The 12,391-nt window shown below is 55.8% G+C and overlaps 1 protein-coding gene across 1 annotated transcript in view; it reads left to right on the forward strand.

The window, feature by feature from the left end:
* Positions 1-12,391, forward strand: part of CSF1R (colony stimulating factor 1 receptor) — a 29,465-nt gene that overhangs the window by 16,001 nt on the left and 1,073 nt on the right. Inside the window, exons 10-19 of the mRNA XM_045999739.1 lie at positions 166-281; positions 5,425-5,551; positions 5,727-5,831; positions 6,315-6,425; positions 7,064-7,226; positions 9,296-9,387; positions 9,503-9,600; positions 10,620-10,742; positions 10,823-10,934; positions 11,447-11,546. Coding sequence (XP_045855695.1) covers positions 166-281; positions 5,425-5,551; positions 5,727-5,831; positions 6,315-6,425; positions 7,064-7,226; positions 9,296-9,387; positions 9,503-9,600; positions 10,620-10,742; positions 10,823-10,934; positions 11,447-11,546 — 1,147 coding nt within the window. The remainder of the gene's footprint in view (positions 1-165; positions 282-5,424; positions 5,552-5,726; positions 5,832-6,314; positions 6,426-7,063; positions 7,227-9,295; positions 9,388-9,502; positions 9,601-10,619; positions 10,743-10,822; positions 10,935-11,446; positions 11,547-12,391) is intronic.

Consider the following 12,391-nt stretch of genomic DNA (forward strand, 5'->3'; position numbering starts at 1 on the left):
CCTCTGAGGCTCTGGAGGCTTCTGGGTGAGAAGACTCTGTTCAGTCAACAGGCATTTATTGAGCAGCTACTGTGTTCCAGGCAGTGCAGTGGTCTGATCTCAGTGGTGGCAGGAGGTCTCGGAGGCCCCCTCTGCTGGCTCACTCCTCTGCCCCGCCCCTTGCAGGAGCCCACATGCAGCTTCCTGATGAGCCACTCTTCACACCTGTGCTGGTCACCTGCATGTCCATCATGGCCTTGTTGCTGCTGCTGCTCCTGCTGCTCTTCTACAAGTACAAGCAGGTGAGCCTGGGCGGGGCCGGGGTGGGGGTGTCCAGGCTCCTGAGTGAGTCAGACCCTGGGTCGCTGCCACCAGGTTGCAAGGATTCACCCTGTAGTCCCCCGAGAACCCACACATCCTATCAGCCACTCAGCCTACAGCTCCTCAGTGGGTGTCATCTCTATGCCAATGCAGGCGGCTGGGTGCTGAGTGAGCCTAAACTCGGAGGCTCGGAGGCTCTTCCTTCATGTCTGGAGCAGGTTCACTGTCTAGAGCAGGAGATGGTTCACGTCCAACAACCAGAAAAGTGAGGGTGCGGAGCAAAAGATGCAATGGGGGAGGGATGGATTGTTCCAGGAGAGTGTGAGCATGGGGTCCTGTCCCTGCTGGGGGACAAGCACACAGAGAAAGCATCATGGGGCCAGGCGCATGGGTCACGGCAGGTGGTGGGTGGTCTAGTGGAGAAGAAGGCTTAGCCATCATCACCCTCCTCATTAGTTACTACTCATCGAAGCTGCCATTGATGGCCCATTGACGTGTGGTGCGCTGCCTGTCACTGAGTTCAGAGTGGGTGATGGCAACTTTAGGGGCATTTTCGTGAAGCCTGTTACTCACATCTTCTCGCTGAATGCCCTCAACAGTCACAGCATGTGGACAGCATCGCTAACCCCATTTCACAGAGGTGGAAGCTGAGATTCTGAGAGGGAGAGGCAGCTGCCCTCTTCTACAGCTGGCAGGTGGCAGAGGTTGGCTTTTAAGAAGCCATATTTGTAGCCATTATGTGAAACACTGACTCATCTTATCTTACCCGCACAACCTGGAAGCAGGGACTGTAGCGGTCAGTATTTTACAGTACGGAAACTGAGGGCTGGCAAAGGGGAAGAACTGGCCCAAGGGTCCCCGGTGCCTCCCCACATGACGGCCCAAGGCCTCTGCCGCCCTGCCTCGCAGCCGTCCTACATGAAAGATGGTGTCCGTTGTCCCTGGTGGAGAAGGGAGCCTGTTTGAAGAAGGTGATAGGCATGGGCAGGACAGATCTTGGAGAATGGAGGTGCAGCAAGGGGAGACAAGACTCAGGGCAAGGGTTCTCGGGGGGAGATGGCACCGTGTGCAAAGGGGAGGGTGAGGGGGACCAAGAGAGTTCCAGAAATATTGGTGCCTGGAAGAGGAGGCAGGCTGGGGGTCCACGGAGTTGGACCCATCCTGTAGGCTTAGAGCCATCAGTGGGTTTGAACAAGGGAGCAGTGTGATTTAGGGGTGAATAACCCACCTTGTGGGCCTCCTCCTCTGCATTTTCTCTCCTGCACCCCTGCCTTGGGGGTTTTACTATGAGAAGAGGACTAAGACACTGTGGATGGGCTGTAGGGGCCCATAGGGGCGGCTCTCATGCTTGTGCCAGCACCCAGCACGGAGAGGCAGTTCTGAAGGCAGACTCCAAGAAACAAAGGTCCTGGGTCAAGACTTCAGGGATCTGGGTCCAGCTCTGAAACTGTTTTGCCATGCGACTTTGGCTGACTCACTGCCCACTCTGGTCCTCAGTTTCCCTACCTGTACCATGGAATTAGTCACAGTCTTCCGCCTCTGGTTTAAGAGCCAGGGGTTGGGAATTGGACAGATGTGGGTCCTGCCTCTGCCAGTCTCCAGCTATTGTAACTCTGGAGAAGTTGGTGGGGGGTGTCTCTGCCTCTGTTTCTCCATCTGTGAAATGGGTTTAATAATGGAGGCCACGCTGCCAGGCTGTCAGGATTCAGTGATGGACCGCATGGAGCGGATTTAGCAGGGTGCTGGATACAGTGCTGAGGGTGGACCCTGCATGTCCTTGGCCCAGGAGAAAGCTGACTGTAGGGAACCTGAATTAGCTCACGCTTCTTGGGATTGTAGGAGTGTCTGAAGTTGGGCACCTCCTTGACCATACACTCACAGTGGTTCTCCGGCCTCACTCACCCACCCCTGTGGACAAGCCTTAACTGACTCTTATGAGTTCCTTCTCTGAGTAACTCTGATTATTGCAAGCTTCTTCCTTTTATGGAGCAGAAAACTGCCTCCCAGTGCCCCACAGAGCTGTGGCCTTAGCCCAGGACAGTTCTGCTGAGATTCTGGAGAAGGCCCAGTTCCCTCTCCAGCCCCTTCTACCATTAGGTGCCCAGCCCCCTTGGCCAGTTTTGGTTTGGGGACACCTTACCTTCTCTCCATGGGACCATTTTTGGAACGTGTAGTCACCTCATTTCCCATCCAGGAAATGTAACTGCCCCCTGAACCCATCCAAGGCCAAGAAAAGGAGGGCATCTCATGGGACGAGACCTTGAAGGGTCAAGATGGTAATGCCCTTACCCTGGGCCCTCCAGCCAATTCCCCTCTGCTGTGCCCCATGGAGCTCTGAGCTTTGCCTCTGCCCTGGGGACTCTGTCTGGCCCGTCCTCACTGCCTGAACCTGTGGTGAGGGGTGGCTCTGTTGGGGGTAGGGGTTGGTTCTGCCTCAGAGCTGAGTCATCGCCTTTCTGGCCCCCAGAGAGACCACAAGGGGGGCTGAGGGGGGAGGAGAAAAGGGCAGGAGTCAGCAGGCTGGAAGGAGGAAGGACGCAAGGAGGAAAGGATGAGGTAGGGAGGCACGAAGGCTGGGATTCTGGAGTCAGAACTGAGCTCTGGGGCTTGGAGGCTGACTGGGGCCGGACGAGAGAGCCCCCCAAGTTTTCCAGCGGGAAGTGTTGAAGTTGCTACCTTCCTAAGAGAGAACATCCAGCAGCCCAGAACCATCAGGCCTAGATGGGGAGGGTCACAGGACTGGGACGCCTCCCTGCCCATCTCAGTCACCAAGGGGAAGTGGGGTGAGCCTGGGCTTGTCCTAAGGAGGGAGATGACGCACACTGAGGGTGCTGCCTGGCGGCCGGCTCACCAGGGGCGCTCGGGGAGCACTCCTTCCTGTCCTGACAACTACTTCCGTTAGGAAACCTGGCCAAAGTGGCCCGTCCCAACTTCCCTGTAAGGGCTGTCCTTCAGAGGAGACCCCTCCAGGTAGAAGCCCTGGGTAGCCAAGGTGGTACAGAAGCTGAGCTGCTGGCTGTCTTCCAGGAAGGGGCAGGGATGCGCAGGGGGAGGCGGGAGGGAGCTGTGTCTTCCTCCCGGTAGAACCTGGATTCAGAGACCTGAGATCCAACCAGATGACCTCTTCCTCCTTTGACAACCCCCTTCCCCCCACCTTTCCCCAGTATCCTCTGCCTGGCTGGGGGCGGGGCGGCGCTGGGGAGGGGGCTGACTCAGGCCCAGCTGCAGGGGCCAGAAGAAGGAGAAGTGGTGAGAAGAAAAACAGCTTTGGCCACAGAAGCCCCTGGAGATGGAAGTTGCTGTGGGGGGGGGGGGGGAGGGTCAAGGAACCCCCTCCTGGCTTTCTCTCCATATTTCGGGTCAGGAAGGGACCCACACGTGGGGCTTGAATCTGCTGTGATTCACAAGGTTCCTCCTTTGGTCCCACTTCAGACTCTTCCTCCCAAGCTACAGCATGGATGTTCTTAGGTTTACCTGCAGCCTCCCTCCTGAGGCAGAACCCAGAGGTTCTTCCTTGTGTCTAACCACAGCCTCCTCTCCCAAGTTCCAGAAGTTCTTCCCTATGGCTCTCTGGAGTCTTTCTCCTAATCCCGTGCAACCTGCAGCCACAGGCCGCCTCCCTCCCCAACACCCACTCGCATACCCATTAGGTCCCCCAGGCTGGGTGCCCAGAGAAGGAGCCCAGCTGCTAAGCACAGCCCAGCTGGTCCCTGTCCCCTAGGGCTGACCGGAAGGAGTGGGACTGCTGACCCAAGGTCTCAGTGTCCTCCACCACCCAGGCCCAGCTTCCACTTTCCACCTAAAGTCCGTCTTCCATCAGCACTTCTCATGGGCACCCCCTGGCGTGATGCCCCCAAGCAGCTGCCATCCTGGGCAGGAAAGAGCGAGGCAGCTGCTCTCCTCCCTCCCTGCATCTGGCTGTGCCCTCTCCCTCCCCTTTGACAACATAAAGTCCGAAGTATCCCTCACCTGCATCGCACCCTCAGGGGCTTCTCTCTGCAGTTAGGAGGGAATCCACTCACCTATCCCAGCGCTCAAGACCTTCCTGTCTCTGGAACATCCGCATTTCCTTCAAAGCCCCCCACCCCCCCGGGGGAAACTTCCTTCCGGTCCCTCAGACTTGCCAGGACTCAGCCCACCTGCAGGGCTCTGCATCTGGTCTTTACAGAGCTTGCGAACAGGTTCCTCCATCATCTGGCCGCCTTCTCCTCACCTCCTCAGGGGCCTTCCCTGACCTACCTTCAGTTGCACCTGGCGCTCTCTGTCCCACTACCTCGCTTTACTATCTTCATGGCACTGTCCGAAAATGTCCGACCCATGTGTGTATGTGAGTTGAGGGCCTGTCTTGGCGCCTTGCCTGGGAGAAAGGGCTTTACATTTATCTTCGTTAGCTCTGAATCAATGGTGTCTGGCACAAATAGGAATTCAGTGAAATATTTGTCTGAAAATATTATTCAGCCTTAAAAAGGAAAGAAATTCTGACACACGGATGAACCTTGAAGATATTAGGCTGAGGGAAATAAGCCAGTCACAAAGGACACATACTGCCTGATTGGAATTAAGTGAGGTACCTAGAGTCATTGGATATGGGAGACAAGTGGCCAGGGGCTCAGGGGAGGTGGGAATGGGGAGTCACTTAATGAGGACGGAGTTTCAGTTTTGCAAGACGGAAAGAATTGTGGAGGCTGGTGACACAACCGTGTGAATGAATACTTCTGAATGGTACCCTCAGAAATGGTTGAGATGGTAAATTTCATCTTGTATCTAACCACAACCTGAAAACAAAACCAGACTGTATTTGGAGAGGAGGATGGACGGATGGAGAGATCCAAATGTCCCCCCATGCCGGGTCAGAAATTACCAAGTTATCAGGACTGGCAGGGTTCTCGGAGGTGATCCTGCCCCCCTCCCCCCCGCCCATCTTTCAGTACACAGCTAGGGAAACCAAGGCTTGCAGGAGGGATGGTCACATGGTAAGGCCAGGCCAGGCAAGGACAGGCCACCCCACCTCCTCCCGCACACCTCAGACCTCCCACACCCCTGCTGTTGGAGGTCAGGGATGAGATACCAGATCTGCTGCGGGCAACTGACATATGCTTCCCCCGCCCCCACTTCCCTCTACAGAAGCCCAAGTACCAGGTGCGCTGGAAGATTATCGAGAGCTACGAGGGCAACAGCTACACCTTCATTGACCCCACCCAGCTGCCCTACAACGAGAAGTGGGAGTTCCCCCGCAACAACCTGCAGTTTGGTGAGACGGGATCCTAGCACTCCCCGTGCCCCCCCATCCCCGTCATGGGGTCAGCACGTGCTGTAGGGAGCCTGTGGGTCCTTAGACAAAGGTCTCTTTGTCGCCAGGGACCTAAAGAGACTGTGTGTGTGTGTGTGTGTGTGTGTGTGTGTGTGTGTGTGTGTGTGTGTCGCAGGGAAGACTCTCGGAGCCGGTGCCTTTGGGAAGGTGGTGGAGGCCACAGCCTTTGGTCTGGGCACGGAAGATGCTGTCCTGAAGGTGGCCGTGAAGATGCTCAAGTGTGAGTGCGGGGAGGGGGCTTTGGAAACTGCGGGGAGGGGGAGGAGACAGTGTCTGCTGGGGGAAGGTCTCCTGGTCATCCCAAGAGGCATAACCCACATTTTTGGCCTGGGGTAGGACCTGGGATTGGGGGCAAGGACTCTTGGCTTCTTTTGTGAGCTCCAGCCTCACCCTGGCTCCTGGGTGTGGAGGGGCTTCTGATGGAGCCCCAGAGAGGCTGGGGCGCACAGAGGCCACCCTGGGCCATGGTCTGGCCACAGCTTGGTTTCCTGCCACTAGAGAACAGCTCAGGGATGGGCCATCTCTCCTCTCTCCCTAACTCCTATCTGTGTGTTCAAATTTTTCCTTTTCCCTCATTTGGTCACTGATCACTTTGGGGCACTAGTGTGCCCTCCTTGCTCTCCTGGGTGTCTCATGTCTGTCTGTGTGGCTCTCTATGCCCTGCCATCTCCCCATCTATGGGACCTGTGGTTCCCTCTTCCAGCCACGGCTCACGCAGATGAGAAGGAGGCCCTCATGTCAGAGCTGAAGATCATGAGTCACCTGGGCCAGCACGAGAACATAGTCAACCTTCTGGGAGCCTGCACTCACGGAGGTGAGGGGTCCTGGCAGGCGTTGGGGCCCAGAGCCACCTGACTCCATCTTCTTCCCATCTGTTCTAAGTGATGGCAGGATCTCTACCTCAGCATTCCTCAAATTCCTAGACCAGGTGCCTGGATTGGTCAGAAGCTGCTTATGACTGAGAGAGAGTTCTATGAGCTCTGTTCAATGGTTCTCAAGCCTTGGTGGATGTTCAAATCAGCCAGAGAGGGGTTTAAGTGTGCAGTTCTCTGGGCCCTGCTGCCGGGAGTCTGGTTCTGGGGGTCTGGAGTGAAGCTTCTACCCAGAGACACTTGGACACTCATGACAGGGTCCACAGAGGTGCCCCAGGGCCTGTCAGGACTCCCAGTCTGTCCCAGTCTCTTCTGTAGCAGCCTTGACCCATAGGGAACCGCCACAGATTTCCTTTGAAGAAGGAATTCTTGGGCTAAAGTTTTTTGAGATTCCTCTGCTTTAGACAGATGGGATTACTGAGGCACAGAAAGCAGAAAAAGCTGCTCATAGACAATCAGGATTAGAACTCAGGGCTCCTGAGTCCCATTTCAGAAGGCCATAGCACCCCAAACCATGTGTCTGTCCACTTGGGGCAGTGGGCTAAGGAGTGCACTTACCCCATGGTCCTGGCTGCTTTAGGCCCTGTTCTGGTCATCACCGAGTACTGCTGCTATGGCGACCTGCTCAACTTCCTGCGAAGGAAGGCCGAGGCCATGCTGGGACCCAGCCCGAGTGTGGGCCAGGACCCGGAGGCAGGTGCTGGCTACAAGAACATCCACCTGGAGAAGAAATATGTCCTCAGGTAGGACCCTGGCAAAGGACAGGAAGGAGGCTAGGACTGGAGGAGGGGGGCCCTGCATCTGTCTGTGAAGCTAACTCAGGCTTGGGTGGCTGTGTGACTCTCACATTCCCATCTCTGCCATGGGGAGTAGTCACCCCAGCTTACATGGGCCAACTCAGTTTTTCTACTACTTATTCCTATCATCCAACAAATATTTGGGCAATTGGGGCAACTAGGAGTATGGAGGCAAAGATGGGCAGCTCACTGTCTGGTGGAGACAGGCGTTAGTTAATGAAATCATCACTTAAATGTACATAAAAGATCAACCAAGATCCTTTCAGCACTCTAGCCAGAGATGGGCAGAACTTGAAGGCAAACTGCTCTGTTTTTCCCACAGGCTCAGGCTGTCAGGGGCTGCACAGCACCCGGACAGAGTCTGGGGACAGGGGTAAAACAGGGTGACTGTGGCCAGGCCCCTGATCTACTTGGGCCTTGGTTTCCCCGGGGTGAGCCATCGGGGGATTGAACCTCTCAGAGTCTTTCCTACTTTGTCATTCTGTAATGCTGTGATTCCTGGAAGCCACCCTGAGGCAGATGGACAAAGCCACACAGGGAACCAGAGAGAGAGGAAGTGGCCAGTTTCTTGTCACACATGAGTCAGGGGCAGAGGCGGAGCCCACACTAGAACTTGGCTCCCTTGACTCCTAGCCCGGTACTCACCTAAGCCTCCCGGCTGTCCTGAAGTCTCAGTGTTGGGGCATGTGGGGCCTCAGGGCAAGGCTGCTGAGACAGGATCAGAACAAGAAGGGTGTACACGGGACCCCTGTCTCAGTTACCGTCAGCTGCCAAGCCTGGGGAGGCAAAAGGGGAAGCAGGCCATTTCATTCCATCTGGTATCCTCGAAAATGAGGGCTGAGCAGGATCTGCTTCCTCTTCTATTCTTTGCCGCCCCTCTGAGAGGGCAGCTCACACTGGGCCTCTGTAGGCTGGAACCTCAGGCCAGGCAAATCAAAATGAGAACTGAAGTAAAGTATTATCTTCTGATCTTCAAATGTGCAGATGAGGAAAGGCTTCAGTGACGTGACCTCAAGGGCACACGGCATGTGAACCAATCCTGCCAGTTGGTTCCCAGGCTACATTAATGGAAGTAGAGTTTCTAAACCAAGGGCGGGGATGGTTTTTGCCATGGTCAAAGCATAAGTGGGCCACCTCCTTCTCTTTCTGGGAACACTAGAGTATGGGCATTGTCGAGGCGCACATCTCCATCACAGAGGGGATCGGGGAGGGGGGTGTCCAGAAATCATACCTAGTTGGATTGTTAGAAGCAGCAGTGGCTATTCAATGTAGAGAAGTGCTTTCTCCAACCGTGATCCAAAGAGTGAGCTCAAAGGCGTCACCTGAGAGCTGTTAGGAATGCAGGAGCTCAGGCCACCAGACCTGCTGCATCAGAATCAGCATTTCAGTAAGACCGGCCCCCACCCCCAGGGGGATTATGTGCTTGTGAATTCGTTTAAGAAGCATTCCTCTAGACCAGTGGCCTTCACCCAGGCTGCACACTGGAATCGCCTGGAGAGCTTTCAAAGTGTGACCGACCGGGTTTTGCCCCTAATTTCTGAGGTGGTCTGGGCACAGGGAGAGTCGACAGCTCCCCAGGTGATTGAATGTGAAGCCAGCTGTGAGGGCCACTGTCCGGAGAAGGGGCCCTAGAGTATGCTCAAATCCCTGCAGGGCTGCTATGGGAAAAGCGAGCCTCATTCTCTGTGGCCCTGGAGGACAGAGCGAGGACCAGCAGGAGGAAAATCTCAGGGGCAGATTGGCATTAGGAACAGTGAAGAACTTTCTAACAGGCAGAGAGCTGCCCAACGATAGAACAAATTGTGAAATTCCTCCCTGGCTGGCCAAGCAGAGATCAGTGATCACACGCACAGAATGTGGCAGGGGATTCCCTGTCAGAAACGATGTTGAGTGGACCGTGACATTCCCGTCCTTCCCTGCCGATTAGAGAGGCCATGGGGAGCCAGTGACCAAGGCCTGAGCTGGGCAGTGTAGCAACAGGTTCTCACCCATCCCCCAACCTTTCTCCTGTATAGGGACAGCGGCTTCTCCAGCCAGGGTGTAGACACCTATGTAGAGATGAGGCCTGTCTCTACTTCTTCTTCAAACGACTCCTTCTCTGAACAAGGTAAGGAGGCACTGGGATGCAGGTGGGGGAGAGACAGAGGAGAAGGGCGACTGGGGGATGGGCGGGGAGGGGCAGGGGTGTGGTGGGGCTGCCATGACACCTCTTCCCACACCAGACCTGGACAAGGAGGATGGGCGACCACTGGAGCTGCGGGACCTGCTCCACTTCTCGAGCCAGGTGGCCCAGGGCATGGCCTTCCTTGCTTCCAAGAACGTGAGTTGTAAACTGGGTCTGAGTGTGGTCACCCAGGGTGGCTGGGAGGCAGGTGACCACCCCCCGCTCCACCTGCCCCACTGTGAGGCTGGATGATTGAGGACAAGGGCAGGAAAGGGGGTATATGACAGAGCCAAGGCGGAGCCAGAGTGCCACACAGCCTCTAGGAGTGCGCGGGAGAAACCCACTGCTGAGCGCTCTTCCCCTGCGGGATGGTGGGAGCCCCCAGCCTGAACAGACCTGGTTCCCTGGTGTGCAGCAAATGGAGAACCCCATTTCCAAGAACAGGCTTTATTCCTTCAGTTTTGGTCAACAGTGTGAACAAGACAACCATGTGTCCCTTTATGAAGGCCCTGGTCTTACGGGGCTGATAAAGGAACCTCCCTGAGTTGTGAGGGGATAAGATGTGTGCAACACACTCAACCCACGAAGGTCCCAGTGAGTGGGAGCTGCAACCGTGCCCCTTACAGATTTGGGGGTCCAGAGTTTGATTGTTGGCTTTGCCATTTGCTGCGTGACTTTGAGCAACTACAGCAATTCTCTGAGCCTTGGTTTCTGTACCTATAAAAATGGGCACAATCACAGGGTTGTCTTGAGGGCAAAACAGAGTTGTAATGTGTGCAGATGCTTTGAGAAGAGCCTGGCACGGCAGGGCCCTGGAGGTGGCAGCTGCCATTATTGGTAACTGGTGGGGGGGCAGGCCCAGAGGCTGTTCCCAGCACCAGGGCTCATTGCTTCTTGCCCAAGCGGATTGCCTCACTGTAAGTCAGCGGCCGCTGCCAGGGCCGGAGGGCCGCAGTGACAGCGGTTCTTAAACACTGAACTGTCTGACCACATTGAATTTCCTCAGACCTGGGTCTTGGTAGAAGGTGGGAACAGGAGCCAGAATAGATGACCAAAACAGATGCCAATTCCCTCAGTGAGGAACCCAAGGCCTTCTAGGGCCCTGGCCGTTCCCCTGGCACCTCAGGCTCAAGCAGGGGAGGGGCTGAGACTAACCTGCCAGTGCTTCCCTTCAGTGCATCCACCGGGACGTGGCAGCCCGAAACGTCCTGCTGACCAGTGGGCGTGTGGCCAAGATTGGGGACTTTGGGCTGGCCAGGGACATCATGAATGACTCCAACTACATTGTCAAGGGCAATGTGAGTGCTGGGGAGGGTGGGCCGGGCTGGGGAGGGGGCGGTGAGCCAGGGTCTGAGGTGACCAGGGTCTGCTGTACCAGGCCCGCCTGCCCGTGAAGTGGATGGCTCCAGAGAGCATCTTCGACTGTGTCTACACGGTTCAGAGCGACGTCTGGTCCTACGGCATCCTGCTCTGGGAAATCTTCTCGCTCGGTAAGCTGCCCGCCCCAGGCTCAATCGTGTTCGGTTACCAGTGTCCTATGCGTTGTGGAGGATGCCAGTCAAGGATACTTGGTGTCCAGGGCAAAGGCTGGTGAAATGATGGGCAAAGCAACTGAAAACAAAGCAGTGCAGCTCCTGTGTGGGCTGGGCCGACACTACTCTGCTGGGCATTCCGTACGGGCTCTTCCCTCCTCTGCCTGCCCGAGCAGTTGCTGCTTCCTCAAATGGTTTTCCCTCATAACATGCATATCCTGCTTCTGGAGCGCTAAGCACAGGTACTTGGGCTAAGCCTTTCGTCGAGTTCCTCTGACCTCTTATTCCAAAGCCTGTGCTCGAATTCTCTGTGGGGTCTGGCGAGGCCTGGATGAAGGCTCCCCAGTTCCACTGAAGCCTATGCCTTTTTTAACTTTTCACAGCCCATTCTCACCAAGATGCATGTGGGTGTGGGGGCAGGTGAAGGTGAGCACTGAGCATGGTCTCCTACATGATCTTGGCCTTTGCAGGGCTGAACCCCTACCCTGGCATCCTGGTAAACAGCAAGTTCTATAAACTGGTGAAGGATGGATACCAAATGGCCCAGCCTGCGTTCGCCCCAAAGAACATGTAAGTGAAGGCCCTCAGGGAGGGAAGAGGACACCCCAGGCTTTGGCTGAAGGGGATGGAACTATGTGTGAGTCCGGTCTCCCTGTCCAGTGTTCTAGGACCAGGCTTTTATCTCCCCCACAGTAGGCTAAACCAACCCCTTTTCCAAGTGAGCTCAGGGTTTCCACTGGTTTCCTAGGTAGCCTCGAGGATGTGCTCCGAGGTCTCTTAACTGGGACTGATCCTAACTCAGATGATAGATTTTTTAAGTCAGACTCTCTTATTATGACCTCAGGGAAGGCTCCTGTCATTTCTTCTGTCCTGGCAATCTGTGCCAGCCAGCCAGCCACCAAAGCCCCTCCACCAACTCACTACAGCCGGCCCATCACGAGCCGCCTCCCTACCATCACCTTTGCACAGGCCAGTGCGCCATGAATTCACCCACTGCACCTTTCCCCGGCTACTCTCAGCACAGCCACCCCCCCGACGCCCCGCACTCCACTGCTTGTAGGCTCGCCAGATCCATGGCCCCTGCAGCCCACGTGCCCTATTCGCCTCTTGCTACAGCTGGCCACTCACTCCTCTCTCAGTCCACCTGGCAAACCTACCTGTAGGCAGCGAAAGTGCCCCTTCTTAGTTCTAGGAGTTGGGGAAAGAGAACATCTCTGGGTTTTTTCTCCTTTCAGTTGTCAAATGGGCAAGATGGAAATACCTTCCAAGGGCTACTGGGGAGATTAAACAAGACAATGCATGTCAAGGACTTAGCACAGGTCTTGCGTCAGGCTTGCTTCTCACTAGGCTTCAGGACCTCTGCTGGGCAAGACTGCAGGGTGTGTGCGTGTGCATGCGCACAGGCATGTGGGTCA

Source organism: Meles meles, chromosome 3 (assembly GCF_922984935.1).
Source record: "Meles meles chromosome 3, mMelMel3.1 paternal haplotype, whole genome shotgun sequence".
NCBI lineage: Eukaryota > Metazoa > Chordata > Mammalia > Carnivora > Mustelidae > Meles > Meles meles.